The sequence below is a fragment of the Bubalus kerabau genome, chromosome 9 (genome assembly GCF_029407905.1).
Source record: "Bubalus kerabau isolate K-KA32 ecotype Philippines breed swamp buffalo chromosome 9, PCC_UOA_SB_1v2, whole genome shotgun sequence".
Taxonomy (NCBI): Eukaryota; Metazoa; Chordata; class Mammalia; order Artiodactyla; family Bovidae; genus Bubalus; species Bubalus kerabau.
In genome coordinates, this window is record NC_073632.1 from 87,991,142 (window position 1) to 88,004,150 (window position 13,009).

The window sequence follows — 13,009 nt, forward strand, 5'->3', positions numbered from 1 at the left end:
CAGAGAAGAAAGCATTGAGATGAGAAATTACATCATCTATTCATGTATTGGTCAAAATTATTTTTAAAAGTGAGCAGATACCTCTGGTTAGTGAAAAATGGAGGTGCAAGGAAGACAAGGATGAACAGGTATAGGACTGGTTAAGAATCTGTTCATTCAAAGAAAGTTTTACTTTTTATCTTGCTCTAACATAGTATCTGGGTTTTTATGGGTATGATAAAGAATCACGGCAGTTATCAAGCTGAAGAAACTATTGCAAAGGAACTGGCTTGGATTCATCAGAGTGGTGGTTTTCCAGGCTCGAATTCACCCCAAAAGGGTTGTCGTAAAACTAGCACAGCCTGTCAAGATGAAGCAGAGACTTTATAACTCTGAATTCTATCTTTTCAGTCGTGTTAGTGTCCAACGTTTATGGGCAGTGTTTCCTACTCCCTGATCAGTTAAATAAAGCTGAAAGGCACTGGGAGGAGTACGAGTCAATTATTCCGGTCCCCAGTTGCAGCTTAAAGCCCTTTCCAGAAAGTTAGAAGAGCGTATTTTTCCAGGTGGTATGAAGAGCCTCTTTGAGGCATGTGGGTTGATATAAAGATTCTCAAAGGGAAAACATGTGATAGAAAGAACAGAGATGGAGATGAGAAGTCAAACAGATTCTTTTGGATGCCAAAGGAAAACTCTATAAAGTTTTGTGATTTTAAGTTCTGCTCCTGGCACCAAGATCCACAAGTAGATGGAAAAAAAAAACCCTGAAGACTGAAGAGGGACCAGCCCTCTGTTTTCTCACTTTGGCCTCCAAGTGCCCTTGGCGCTCCTGCTACATTTCTCCTCCTCCCGCCTGCAGTGTTCAGAATTTCTTTCCATACCGCATGTGCATGCTTCCAGATGTGGCTACCTTCCACATTTCCCACGGCTGAACTCTAAGCGGGATATTTTGTCCTAAAATAATCTTGGGATAATATTTATTGCCAGACTGATTTAAATACATGTGAAAAGGGCTAGTTGCTACAAATAGTCAAATAACCTGTTATGAGAGTCCCATTCTGATTTAAAAATGGAACTCTGTCTCATGGCTGAAGAATCTGCATGATACCTTGGAAATTTAAAATATATTTATCCCAAAGAATTCTAATTTCTCATGCCTATTATCTGCTTTTGTCCCATAGCATCACAATTCATTGTGGGAAGCAGAGCAGGTAAATGACTTCTATTACAAAGTTTTAGAGAAGTATAAGATTTTGAATGTAATTTATATACATGTCTCTTAAACTTGGCTTCCCAGGTGGTGCTAGTGGTAGAGAACCCACCTGCCAATGCAGGAGATGTGTATTTTCAGGTTTGCTTAAAAATAAGCAGTGTCATCTAATGCTGTATAATTATGATATAAAGTAGCACTGTACCATCTAAAAAATTATTAAGTCAGTTTTCTTAGCTTTAAACCTCCTTCTGTATGACTGTGGTCAGCCTCAGAGCCTCAAAATAATTCACATCTTAATATGGTAGTCGTTCAGTCGTGTCCGACTCTTTGTGACCCCATGGACTGTAGCCCCCCAGGCTCCTCCATTCCTGGGGTTTTCCAGACAAGAATACTGGAGTGGGTTGCCATTTCCTTCTCCAGGGGATCTTCCTGACTCAGGGATAGAACCCAGGTCTCCAGCATTACAGGCAGACTCTTTACCATCTGAGCTACCAGGGAAGCCTTTAATATCAGGGAGGCAAACCCAGAACTGGGTCTTTGCCAGTGTCCTCAAAACACAGGGGCTTCCCTGGTGGCTCAGAGGTTAAAGTGTCTGCCTCCAATGCGGGAGACCGGGTTTGATCCCTGGGTCGGGAAGATCCCCTGGAGAAGGAAATGGTAACCCTCTCCAGTATTCTTGCCTGGAGAATCCCATGAACAGAGACGCCTGGTAGGCTACAGTCCACGGGGTCACAAAGAGTCAGACACGACTGAGTGACTTCACTATTCACTAATTCAAAACACCAGATGTATGCTCTGAAGTTTTTTCTCCAATATATATGACATTTATAAAAACTTCTGAGTGTTAAGGGAAACATCATCTAGCAAATTTCATTTTCTGCTGTCTACTACAAGTCATTTGCTCAGTGTGAATCCCAAGCATGAGTAAGGCCAGGATTAATGCCTGAGAACCAAAGTCCTTAATTAGAGTTTGTAATCTTTTCCAGCTCTGATAAGTGATTTTGTTAAACAATTGTTTAAGAAACACATGGTTAGCTATATTCTCAGCTCTAGGACAAAAATACCTCCAACAACAAATTCTGCAAATCCTGCCCCAGTGCACAAAAATAGATTCAACCCAAGTCAAAGAGCTCCCTTTCCATCTCTGACTCCTTCACCTGTAACCTGTGCTGGCCTAACCTCAAGCTTCCATGCATTCTGCTCCCTGTACTAGGAAGCTGCCATCACCTCTTCAACACATGAAAGATTCTCAAAGGGAAAAACAATCTATATTGTGTACACCTGTATTACAAAGCATGCGTGCTAATTAAAGGGATTTTCTGTGTTAGCAAGCAGGTTGGGGACTTGGGGGTTGTTGGTGTAGGAAGGCTTTAAAAGGCAATCAGATTCAGTCAGAGTGTGAAGATGAGGTCCAAACCGTTAGTCACTCAGTCATGCCTGACTCTTTGTGAGCCCATGGACTGCAGCCCACCAAGCTCCTCTGTCCATGGGATTTCCCGGGCAAGAATGCTGGAGGGGTTGCTATTTCCTTCTCCAGGGGATCTTCCTGTCCCAGGGATCGAACCTGGGTTTCCTGCATTACACGCAGTTTCTTTACTGCCTGAGCGACCAGGGAACCCAATCAGATTCAGTCAAAATGTAAAGATGAGGTGCAAACCCAGTGCCTCTTCTGTACTTCCTGGGAAGATAGCTCTACCTGCTAGGTCCTGATTCTGTGGAGTTTTGAATGTGGAGGAAAATCTTTCCCCTACTCTGAGACTTGTCATGTCTGAGCTCCAGGCCAGGCCAGGCTGCAAGCGGGTTTCTTGTCTCCAGTTCTTCCTCCCCAGCCCAGCTTCTCTCCTTGTCAATAGCACGGGGACCTTCAGGAAGGGTGTGTGTGTGTGCGTGTGTGTGTTTATTTTCTGAAAGACTGAAATTTGATTCGTATTTAGTAGAGCTTTCTTTTAAAATTAGAACTTCCGCATCCTATCTGATATCATCTTAGACAAGTAATTGTGTCACTAGCATGTATTTTCATCACTGTTTTATTACTAATAAAATATCATTAATAAATAACATAATAATGTTTTACTTATATAAATATGTATAAAATGATATGGTAACAATAATAAGGGCTTCCCTAATAGCTCAGCTGGTAAAGAATCTGCCTGCAATGCAGAAGACCTTGGTTCGATTCCTGGGTCAGGAAGCTACACTGGAGAAGGGATAGGCTACCCATTCCAATATTCTCAGGCTTCCCTTCTGGCTCAGCTGGTAAAGAATCCACCTGCAATGCGGGAGACCTGGGTTCAATAGGAATTGGTGGAACACCTCCTAAGTAAGTGTCTACTACTCAGTGATAACCAAACAAGCCAAACCCAGAGGAGGAGAATCAGCCAACGGTCATCTCACTGCATTCAGGGTCTAACCTGCAGAAATCCAGCACATTCCCTTCTGTAATCATTCTTAATAATGTAATTTATTCTGGAGTAAAACTGTGACCACTTTCAGTTAAGATATTGAAAAATAAAATGTAAAAGCACAGCCTTAGATCTCATTTGAAAATTTATCTGTACGTGTAAAATAAGAGTACTTTAAATACTCGCCTCACTTTTCCAGTTACACAGGCTACAGTGTAATTTACAGTTTTCTTGATGAATACTCCATACTCAAAAAGAATGGATAGGTCTTAATGTCCATTAAAGGTACTTTAGTCATTTTCACTTTTATGGTGTTCCATGCTAGACCCTGTGCTCCATGAAACCAGTGATCATCCCCTTGGAATTTCCTGCTCCTAAAACAGAGTGCCTCCTGCTTAGCAGTGCTTAGTAGTCACTGAGTAGATTATTCTGTTGGAAACCCCTTAACTTCCTACCCAAAGTTTTCTTCAGGTTCAGTTTAAGCCCTTGCACTCTCTAGAATACCCTCACTTATGTAGATAATCTCCTTAATATGGTATATTATTAAGGCATTACTTGGCAACTAACTTGCATACCTTTCAGAAACTTTTGCCTTAAATATATTTTCATTGTATTCCTGTCACTCCTTAACTTGTGTTCTGTTAACTCCTGTTTTTAAGCCCCTACACCCAAACACATTTAAGACATTCAGATGTACATGTATGTATTAAATTATCTCATGTAAAATAGATGAGTGATTAATCTTGGTTATATTTATTCATTCAACAAAGCAGTTATGGAGGTCCTGCTTAGTTCCTGGCATTATTTTGGGAATGGCTAGTACAGCATTAGATAGACAAGCATCCCTGTGTTCTTGAAGCTTATTATTTACTAGCAAGGGATAATCAAGCAAAGAGATAAATGAATACATAAGAAATACAAGAATATCAGGTACTGATCAGTGCCATAGCAAAAATAGGTGTGTGCAAGGGTGTGAGCAGAGGCTAAGACATAAAAAATAAAAAGAAACAGTTGATGATGGCCTCTTTGAGGGGTTTGATCTGAGACCTGAATGGCAGGTTAAGATCCTGTTATGGAAAGGTTTGAAGGAAGAGCTATCAAATTATTGAGCTGAAATGAGTTTAATATGTTTGTCTGAGGGCAATGATGAAGAGCACTTCTGTTTTGAACATCAGGGATGGTGGCTCAGTGGTAAAGAATCCACTTGCAATGCAGGAGATGTGGGTTCGATCCCTGGGTCAGAAAGATTCCCTGGAGAAGGATATGGCAACCCATTCTGGTATTCCTGCCTGGGAAGTCCCGTAGACAGAGGAGTTTGGAGGACTACAGTCCATGGGGTCTCAGAGTCGGACATGACTTAGTGACTAAACCACCCCCTCCACAGGAGAAAATGGTATCAAGACTGTATTTCAAGGGGCTTCCCTAGCAGTCCAGTGGATAAGACCACCTTCCAATGCAGGGAGTATGTGTTCTATCCTTGGTCGGGGAGCTAAAACCCCACATGCCTCTCAGCCATAAAATCAAATCATAGAACAGAAGCAATGTTATAACAAAATTCAATAAAGATTAAAAAAAAGTGGTTTACTTGGAAAAAAAAAATCTTTAAAAAATAGAGGATGTATTTCAAGAATGAGAGAGTGATCAATTGTTTTGAATACTGTTGAGAGGTCTAGTAAAACAGGAAAGAAAACTGAATTAACAATAAGGGAGTTCCTGTGATCTACAGGAGCAGTTTTAGTGGTCTCAGAGATGTGGACAGTCTCCTCAGAGATGTGGACAGTGGCCTCAGAGATGTGGATAGTCGCCTCTTTAGAGCAGGTTGAGAAGAAAAGAAATGAGAAAAAATAGAGACAGCAAAAGTTAGTCATTGGATGTTTTGTTGAGAAAGGGAATGAAGAAGTAGAAGCTGGAAGAAGATTGGGGGTTAAAGGAGAAATTCTTTGATTATTTAAAAGAGAGTTACTAGGATATGCTTGTGAGAAATGGGAATAACCAAGTTTGGAGGAAGAGAGGTAGAAATTGAGGCAGCCAAGAGAAGGTAAAAATGCAAAAGCAAATTTTAAAAGAGGCTGGCTCCCAAAGCACAAGTGATACAGTTTTTGATCGATAGTTTGCAGGCAAACTATAAATATATGAAGACCACTTGACAATACAGAAATACTTCTGCATTAAACTGTTGAGAAACTAAAGCAGGCCAGGTGGAGCTACATGAAATTGCTGATTTGGGGCCATTTTTGACTTGTAAAAATACCACTTTTCTATGGCCCAGACTTAGAATAATATGCTTACATAAAATAGCTCAGAATACACAAATTGAAATAGATGATGAGCTCATGGATATTTTCTCTGTTTTCACATAATTTTAAAACAAATATAAGGGAAACATTGAGTGTCTCTTAAAGTGAATATTGCCTATTTCAGATTAGTCTTTAGGTTACGTCACAACAAATACTGATTAAAACAAGGACAGATTTAGATTCATGTAATTGTTCTAGTTTTATCTGAGCCTCTGTGTTCTATTCTAAAGGATTAAAACATCAGCTGCATACTTAAAGATTCCTTTGATCTTTCTTAGTGATTTGGGTGTAAAAAAAAATTAAATCAAATCCATGTGTTTTGTAAGATTTGTCTTTAGCGATGTGTCGTTTTGCCTAATTGTTTTATATTTTCTTTTGTCCCAGGCTTATTTATATTTATCTTCCACTGTGCTATGAAGGAGAATGTTCAGAAACAGTGGAGGCGGCATCTCTGCTGTGGTAGATTTCGGTTGGCAGACAACTCAGGTAAAGGGGCATGTTGGTGATCGAGCTTTTTACATTAAGAGTGTGGTCAGAAGTGTTTGTCATTTGGGCTGCCCAGGTGGCTCAGTAGTAAAGAATCCGCCTGCCAATGCAGCAGACTCAGGTTCTATACCTGGATCAGGAAGATCCCCTGAAATGGCAACCCACTCCAGGATTCTTGCCTAGAAAACTCCATGGACAGAGGAACCTGGCGGGCTACAGTCCATGGGGTTGCAAAGAATAAGATACACCTAAGCAACTGAGTACTCACACATTTACATTGTGAGAGCAACCCAGTCCCAGTGGTAGCAAGGTGTAAAGGTGGAGTGTGTAAAGATGCTTGGTCGGAGTCTTAGATTATTAAGACTGCATGGGACCGGAGGACTTTGGACCTGACTGTTCTATTTTGCAAAGAAGCATGAATTCCAGATAGGTTAAGTGAGTTGCTCAAGTTTTTGTGTCTAATTTAACAACTTGGTTATCCACTGTACCCTATGTACCTTTCCATATTTTTGAAGTCTTCATTTACATTATTAGACAAAAGAGATTTTTCTCAATATAAAAAAATCCCTGAAGAAAAATATTACTCTTTAAAAAAACCCCTCCAGTGGTTACTTCTCAACCTTAAGATATTAAGTAGAATTTTAAACATAAGGTCAAAGTAAGAAACTTTTCTGTTTCTTCGAGTTGTTACTGTTGACATGTCAGTCTCTTGTATGATTCACTGCCAGTGTGTCAGAACATCTAATGCTATGAATCAGTTACTTAAATAATGTGGTGATGATTTTTCAAGGCAAAGTGTGTGCATGTGTGCTAAGTCAGTTTTGTCCAACTCTGCAACCCCATGGGCTGTAGCCCACCAGGCTCCTCTGTCCATGGGATTCTCCAGGCAAGAATACTGGAGTGGGTTGCCTTGCCCTCCTCCAGGGGATCTGCCCAACTCAGGGTTCAAACCTGCATCTCCTGCATTGCAGGCAGATTCTTTACTGCTGAGCCACCAGGGAAGCCCTCAAGGCAGACTATATCCCTTCTAAAGCAGACTCACGGAGAGATGTCATTTCTTTCAGATTGGAGTAAGACAGCTACCAATATCATCAAGAAAAGTTCTGATAATCTAGGAAAATCTTTGTCCTCCAGCTCCATTGGTTCTAACTCAACCTACCTTACATCCAAGTCTAAATCCAGCTCTACCACTTACTTCAAAAGGAACAGCCACACCGGTGAGTCATTCTGGCCAGAAAAGTGCTAGTAAAGATGCTCTCTGGGACACTTCCCATCATGTTTTCATGGTGAGAACTGGCATGTCATAAAGATTCATAGATCACAGTGCCCATTAGGGTGCTTATTTTAGACTTAGGAAAATCAAAATTTATTGCACCTTCAGCACCTTTGTGAATATTTTGTCCTTTTTTAAAAATTTTATAACCAAAATTGAACCTACATTGTCAGAGTATCATTAACTCAATATTTTTGTAACTTCATTTGCTTTAAAATTTAATTTTCCTAAAAAAGTATGGCATCTTGTTTTTAAAAGTTATATCTTTATTTAAAAAATACAGAAATTGAGTTGCAAATTATTTCAGCATAGTATGACAGTTACCTGGCAAGTTGTAATGAAAACAGGAAGAGACATCATCCAGCTTGTATGTGAAAGACTTAAGTCCTTTGAAATATACACAAATATAAAATCATAATAGTGTACGCCTAAAACTAATACTGATATATGTCAATTATACCTCAGTCAAAAAAGATACTTAAGTCCCTAACTATTGGAAGTGTTATTGGCAATTGCTCTCTACATTACTGATTAAATATGAAAGAGGGAACATTATGTTTGGAAAGTGATACAGATGATACAAATGAAACATTGTATCTTTATTCATCTACCAAATCTTCATGATATTTACAATGATCACACTTTCTGACACTAAGCCTATGTGTGAAAAATTCTGAAGACTGTGAAAACACAGGCTGACTTCAGATATACAGATAATTTGGCTTCAGACCACTATAATATATTGAATATTGCAATAAAGAGAGTCACACAAATTTTTTGGTTTCTCAGTGCTTATATGCACCATATATAAATATATGCTTATATGTTTACCCTGTACTGCAGTCTATTGTGTGTATTACAGTCATGTCAAAAAATGTGCATACCTTAATTTAAAAAGATACTTTATTGCTAAAAACTGTGCTTGACTGTCAGCAGACAACACAAATCTTCGATTTATAAAAACTGCAATGTCTGCGAAGGGCTTCAAAGTGAAGTGAAATAAAATGACATATGCCTGCAAAGACCATTTTGCAGTCCTTGATAGCCAGTGAACAATGTGAAAAGGTATACTCCTTTAATAATTTCAGTTGAAAATAGCAGAAATGCTACTTTTAAATACTAATTAAACCTTGGTCAAACAGTTCTCAACACTCAGTATCCAGCACTTTCTAAATGAAAGATGCTTATAAAAGGTAATGGAAATGACTTTTAAGTTTTGTATTTGTTTAGCTAGTAAATGTAGGCAGAAGCCAATGGCACCAAAAACATTCATATTTGGCAAGAGTGATTTACGTGATGTGTGTATAAATGTTCACATTATATCACTTGCATTTCAAATGACCCTTATGTACATTTGAATCTTTCCACATGTCCCTGCTTATACCACTCTGGTGCCCACTGCCTGGTATTCAAGATAGCACTGCGGAAAAAAGTTTGAACATTTAGAGAGTTTTTTAATTCCAGAATTAGTCAAAGAAAGATCTGAAGGGCTTCCCTGGTAGCTCAGCAGTAAAGAATCTGCCTGCTACTGCAGGAGACATGGGTTCGATCCCTGGTCTGGGAAGATCCCACATGCCAGGAGCAACTAAACCCGTGTGCCACAACTATTGAGCCTGTGCTGTAGAGCCCAGGAACTGCAACTGCTGAGCCCTTGTGCCTCAACTACTGAAGCCTGGGCGCCCTGGACGCTCAGCAACCAGAGAAGCCCCTGCGATGGGAAGCCCGCACACGACTGGAGAGTAGCCCCTGTTCGCCACAACTGGAGAAAAGCCCACCCAACAATGAAGAGGCAGTACAGCCAATAAATAAATACAATTATTTTTAAAGAATATCTGAAAACTTGGAGCAGCTTAGGACAGCAGTTCTTAAAGTTGCTTGGAGTTAGGGATACTTTGGGGAATTGAATAGAAGCTATGAACTCTTCCAGAATGGAGTGCAGTCTTTGAGTCCTGCACACAAGCTGCTGCTGCTGCTGCTAAGTCGCTACAGTTGTGTCCGACTCTGTGTGACCCCATGGACTGCAGCCTACCAGGCTCCTCCGTCTATGGGATTTTCCAGGCAAGAGTACTGGAGTCCTGCACACAAGCAGTTTTCCTTAAAATTAAGAGGTCTTTGCGTACTTACTTGAAACACCTGTGTAAGAAACACGATGACAGGTATATAATCTGAGATAGATTAGTCTACCTAATTGGTAGTTCCCTGGCACAAAATATTGTTTACAGTTAACCCTTGAACAAAACGGTTTGAACTGGGCAGGTCCACATATACGTAGGTTTTTTTTTAGTACTAAATACAACAAACAGTATTACCTGATCCCCAGTTGACTGAATACGTGGATACAGAACTGTGGACACTGAGGAAGCTCAGACACAGAGAGTCAACTGTAAATTGTACTCAGATTTTCAGTTGTTCAGGAAGTAGTGCCCCCTATTCCCAACTATTATGCAAGGCTCTGTTGTACTTATAATGAGTGAATTTTGTACTTTATTTGATCAGCCTTAAAATTAGATACTCATTTTGTCTCCCCTTTAAAATCCAAATGCTTAATGCATTAAAGTTAGTTATGAATGCATAGGAATTAGCCCAATTGAATTATTTTCCTCTTAATATAACTGAGAATAGCTAGCCTGAAAAACCACTATTAAAATGGTAAAGAAGATAACAGGTAGATATTTTGGAACAGAGGGCATTTTGAAATTATAAAATATTTGGTAATAGCATCATGGGGAAAACTGACTAGAAGATAAAAGGGACTGTAGAAATGGGGATACCAAAGAAAAGCTTTACTGTTTCAAAAGCTTGGATATTTATTTTTGAAGACTTCACTAATGTTAATCATTTCTATTCAAACATTTGGGGTTAAACAGGTTCTTGTTAACTAGTATAAGGATATAGTCAATGGTATGACATGACTTTCATGGTATAATCATTCCAGTCAGTTGACATATGAAGGGTCTTCTGCAAACTAGCCAGTTCTCAGTGGGACTGCTGGTGTACCTTGGTCACTTGGGGTATGTAGAAAGTCGCTGCATATCATCATGGATATCTAGATGGTTTATTTCTTGGAATTGTAGATAATGTCTTCTAAGATCATTCCTTCAACAAAAGTGGATCATTCAGGTAAACTTTTATTACTTTCTTGAATGCATGAATTTTTTTGCAAGGTAATAGAATATTTGCATGGATTAAACTAAGACTCTTGCTGCACCAGCAAAATGGCTTCTTCTTTACAATACTTCTCAGCTAGCCCAAGGACAGTCCTGCATTGAGCTGGAATTTCTGAACTGTCAAATGGTCGTGTGCTGGGCTGGCTCTTCTCTGCATGGGGGTATCTGCAAGCTGCTCCTTCTAGGAAATGTACCATGCTCTGGAGTTAGTGGGTCATATAACAGAAAAAAAAAAAAGCAGTACTTGAGAGGTTCATTGTAGAATGGAGTACAATTCTTTACCTTTTCACTGCTCTTATGAATTACTGGATATGTCATGGTACATTCACAGAAGTCATAAAAGAGAAATTGTCGATTCCAAGCCTGCTTTTTGAGGACTTTTGTCTGCTTGAAATTTCAGCATCAGTCAAATAATAGTTCATTTCCCTAGCCCCTGGTTTTCAGACTTACAGCAATAATCAAAAATCTATATTATCCACAATATAATAACTATAACTGGGAATTGCAGAAACTGGGAATAGCATATATGTAGAAACACAGACCTAGCTCAGAATTTTACTTTATTAGACTGTGAAGATCCAGAAAATTGGGTCACATATTTGGAATGGAGCTGGTCAACATCTTTAAAAACTGTGTGCCCCTGGAAGTTGTCAATGAAATAGAATGAATGTATCTATGAAGGTTTTTTTGAGGATGTGTAGTTTTCTAAAAACATCAAGTACAAATTGTTCATTATTGAAATTTAAGCCAATAGAAAAATTCCCAACAGAAAACCAATGGCTAGTGAATGTGTGAATGGAAGGAAAGCATAGAATCAATCAGCTTGCTGAGAGCTGAATGGGGAGGGACCCTTAGATAATGATCCCTGAGCCTTTTTCTCACTGATCCTGGGTCATCCCACCATGCTTCAGTCTGCTCACTCTTCCCATAGACCATCTGTTCTCTCTTGCTTCCTCAGTGAGATGGACAAACCATTTTTTATTTTAGCTTTCATTGTATTTAGTGTCTGCTCCAACACCAAGACCACAATTGAACAATTTGAGTCATTTCCAAAGACAACAGATACAATAGCAATGGATTTTGCCAATTATGGATGGATTTTTAACGTTAAGTCACATACTGGGTCCAGCATACTCAAAACATAAAACACGTGGAGTGAACATTCCATTTTGAGCCATGATTTCTAGGCACAGTTTTTCATGATAGAATTTTTTCCTCTTCCACAGTGAATAGAGATGATACAACTGCAGGAGATGGAGTACTTTATAGAAGGTCATATTTGCTCTTTCACTGATGTAAAATCTCTGTAGTTGATTTTAAGATAGAATTTTGTTCCAAAATGTGTTGGGAGAGGGAGGAAGACAGATACTTACAAGATACTCACAGGGTACATGAATATAGTCATGTGTATTTATAGATAATAGTGTTTAACAGAGTTTCCAGTTTTCTTGCCTGGAGAATTCCATGGACAGAGGAGGGTGGCCGGCTACTGTCCTTGGGTTCGCAAAGAGTCAGACACGACTGAGCAACTAACACATACACACACACGACAGAGTTTCAAGGCATTGGCCGGGCCAATTTTAGAAAGCTATGGGTCTAGGAAAATAATGTTTAATATGTGATACTGAGAGATTTAGGACAGAAATGTATTTAGCAATCCTTTATTACTGTTAGTTGCTATGATTTTATTGCTGCCAGCAACAACATTATTCTGAGACTGTAGCATAGTTAATGAAAACATATACTTAAAATATTTCTGATAAAGATAATTTTGGATTCTAGAATTTAAAAATAATCCATAAAAGATGCCCTTTTTTCTATATTGCAGTCATTTCACAAGTTTTTTCCATGAGAAAATGTGTTCAAAATAGCTTTTATGTTTTTTATTCACTTTTCTTTTCCAAAATTCTTTAAATTACATTTCATTAACAATTTTATTATGAAATGTCAAACACATATAAAAAGTAGAGAGGATAATATAATAAATCCCCTTGAATCTATCAACTCATAGCCACCTACACATTTCCGCCTTTCTGTATTACTGTAAAAACATATCATAGACATCATATTGTTTCTTCCACAGATATTTCAGCACGTTTTAATTCATTGTTATATAATCTGTCACTACTTGGTGCAAGCCATTTGCCATATATATTTTTTCCTCAATTTTCTGATGACTCTATTCACTGGCT

At 38.9% G+C, this 13,009-nt stretch overlaps 1 protein-coding gene across 5 annotated transcripts in view; it reads left to right on the forward strand.

Moving 5' to 3' along the window:
* Nucleotides 1-13,009, forward strand: part of ADGRG6 (adhesion G protein-coupled receptor G6) — a 153,929-nt gene that overhangs the window by 137,550 nt on the left and 3,370 nt on the right. For 3 of the 5 annotated variants that reach the window (XM_055535776.1, XM_055535778.1, XM_055535777.1), the window contains 2 exons: nucleotides 6,276-6,377; nucleotides 7,442-7,594. In XM_055535776.1, coding sequence (XP_055391751.1) covers nucleotides 6,276-6,377; nucleotides 7,442-7,594 — 255 coding nt within the window. Of the gene's footprint in view, nucleotides 1-6,275; nucleotides 6,378-7,441; nucleotides 7,595-10,724; nucleotides 10,771-13,009 lie in introns of all 5 variants that reach the window. The other 2 variants (XM_055535779.1, XM_055535780.1) reach the window with 1 other exon arrangement.